We start from the raw sequence: 2,539 nt of genomic DNA on the forward strand, positions 1-2,539 counted from the left end.
TTTACAGACCTCCTACAAGATCAGCCTCAGAAGAAAAGGACACTGGCTATTCTTCTTGTACTCCACCATCCTAGATCTAGGTGCCAAATGACATAAGCTAGTGGATGGCCCTTGATTTCCTTCCCCTACAAAGCTTTGGGCTGGTGATAAAGGAGCAAGGCTACATTCAAAGATGTTTCTTCTTCTCTTTGCATTTTCTACCAACCCGGTTGCTCTGAGGAACAGTGGGTGTGGACTTTACACTGGAAGAAGCCTTGTTTTCTGAGGTGCTAGGACCTCCACTTGTAAAACCTGGTCCCCCCTGGGAAGTGTTACAGGGAGTTTGACTTAATGTTTGCTTATTAGCAACTTCAATGGCAGGACTTGTATGAATCTTTCTAGGTCCCATCTGCTTTGTATGTGTGCTTTGGCTAGAAAGACCTCTGGTGCTCTTGGTAGATGGGCTGTGTTTCCTACAGTTCTTTGGGATGCTAGGGTCTCTCTTTGATGCGCTGTCAATTGTCTGTCCTGCAGATTGGGAGGAGACATCTGAGACTTCTCTGTTTTGAGAGTCCATGGGAGTTGAAGAAACCCCCGGCTTTAAGGGGCTTATGGATGTGCTGGCACCTATTGAGGTGTGGAGCCTCCCATTCAGCCCAACATTGGTAACAGTGCCAGTCATAGAAGTGCCAAATCCAGAGACTGTGGTGCCACCGGACTCGGAAACTAATGGGATGGAACCCAAAGCAAGCTTAGTGGTGACTTGTGAGCCCAAGGTCAATGAGCCTGTCAACTGTGACCCTGTGCTACTGCCCAAGGCTGGATGACTTGGAGTGGAGCTTGAAGCGAGATTCAGTGTTGGAGCTGCTTGCATTGCAGTCTGGAGAGCCTTAGGGTTGGTGGTAGCTCCTCGCTGCTTCCTATCACGGGCCCTTATTACCTGCCTGGGCATAGATGTAGGAGACAGGGTGAGGCTCAGTGTGGTTTTGTGAGAGTTATGGGACCATAGAGTAGGCTGGTTGGTAGCATCTGAGCCTGAAACATTACTGCCTCTGGAGGTGGGTGTCTGAAGGACATGGATGGATGGTAGTCCTGTACTGGTGCTCAGGAGAGGTTGCTGGAAGAGAGACTGGGAAAGCTCAGAGGTATCCATGGGTGTGACACCCATATCAGGAGTCTGCTGTGTAGGAGGAAAGGTGTGGACTACATGATGAGGAGTAGCTGATTGTGGCACTAGAGTGGTGTCCATAGGAGTGACACCCACATCAGGGAAATTTTGGGTGTGCAAGCTTCTAGAAGCGCTGCTTGTTGTGCTAGGGCCAAGTGAGGGACCAATGATTTTCATGCCACTGGAGATAGAGGCCCTAGGATTACTGCCATTGGAGGCGGGTGTCTGAAGGACATGGATGGATGGTAGGCCCATACTGGTGCTCAGGAGAGGTTGCTGGAAGAGAGACTGGGAAAATTCAGAGGTATCCATGGGTGTGACACCCATATCAGGAGTCTGCTGTATAGGAGGAAAGGTGTGGACTACATGATGAGGAGGAGCTGAGTGTGGAACTGAAGAGGTGTCCATAGGAGTGACACGCACATCAAGGAAATTCTGGGTGTGCAAGCTTCTAGAAGCGCCGCTTGTTGTGCTAGGGCCAAGTGAGGGACCAATGATTTTCATGCCCCTGGAGAGAGAGGCCCTAGGAGCCTTTGTTGAAGAGGAGGCCCAGGGGAAGGACTCAGGAGAATCTACGACCATAGGTGTAGGTGAGTCTCCCCTGCAGGTGCTGTGAGTGGTGGGGAAGTCCACTCCATGTTTAGGCAGATGAGAGGGAGCAGGTGTGGAAGTGAATGAACTCCCAGCTGATCTGAAGGGTCTCTGTGTATGTGAAAATGGAGTGGAAGGAGTGGGCAGCCAGTTCAAAGGGACTAAGGGCAGTGTACGTGAGAAGGTGTCAGCTGGGAGTGGTGGGAATGAATTAAGTAGAGGGGCTGGTAAGCAGGGAGTTTTCCTACACATGAGATTAGTTGAAGTGGCCAGTCCTGCACACTGCAGGAAGTTCTTTAGGTCTAGCGAATCCTGCTTTCCCTTCCACACTGCCTGTTCCTGGTTCACGTTGGGGGCTGGTGTGGCAGTCTTTGGAGGACCAACCTCTGCAGCTGGCAGTGGGTGATCTTCCGAAGGCTGTAGGGTGCTGAAGCCCAAGTAGGCCCCCGTCTCACCTCTCAACATGAGGTTGATGTGTTGGAGTGCAGCTCTCTTCTCCTGATCCAGGTCTTGTGCGGTGACTGGGTAACCTGGCTGGGGGCCTGCAGGTAGCTGCAAAGGCTCCCCTCGCCTTGGACGCAGCAGAGGAATCTTGCGCTTTCTGGGTCTCGAGCTCTCTGATGGAAGTAAGCAGCTCCTCAACTTGTGTTTCTGCCCAGAGGTCACTTGTGAAAGCTTTGGACACGTGCTCTTCATAGGGGACATCACCGAAGCAGAAACGTCTGGTGTCAACGCCTCCTGACTTACAGTCTCTGTAAGTACAGAGACTGAGGTACAGGGCAGTTGAGACTGGGTTGTGAC

The 2,539-nt window shown here is 51.6% G+C and overlaps 1 protein-coding gene across 1 annotated transcript; it reads right to left on the reverse strand.

The window, feature by feature from the left end:
• Positions 1-1,349: 1,349 nt before the first annotated feature.
• LOC102831582 (putative POM121-like protein 1-like) lies at positions 1,350-2,443 on the reverse strand. The gene is made up of 2 exons (XM_006860782.1): positions 1,987-2,443; positions 1,350-1,423 (listed from the first exon to the last, which is right to left on the reverse strand). Exons 1-2 carry the CDS (start codon positions 2,441-2,443, stop codon positions 1,350-1,352), a joined length of 531 nt encoding a protein of 176 aa, XP_006860844.1.
• Between the last annotated feature and the right edge of the window lie 96 nt (positions 2,444-2,539).

The sequence above is a fragment of the Chrysochloris asiatica genome, unplaced genomic scaffold (assembly GCF_000296735.1).
Source record: "Chrysochloris asiatica unplaced genomic scaffold, ChrAsi1.0 scaffold00039, whole genome shotgun sequence".
Lineage (NCBI taxonomy): Eukaryota > Metazoa > Chordata > Mammalia > Afrosoricida > Chrysochloridae > Chrysochloris > Chrysochloris asiatica.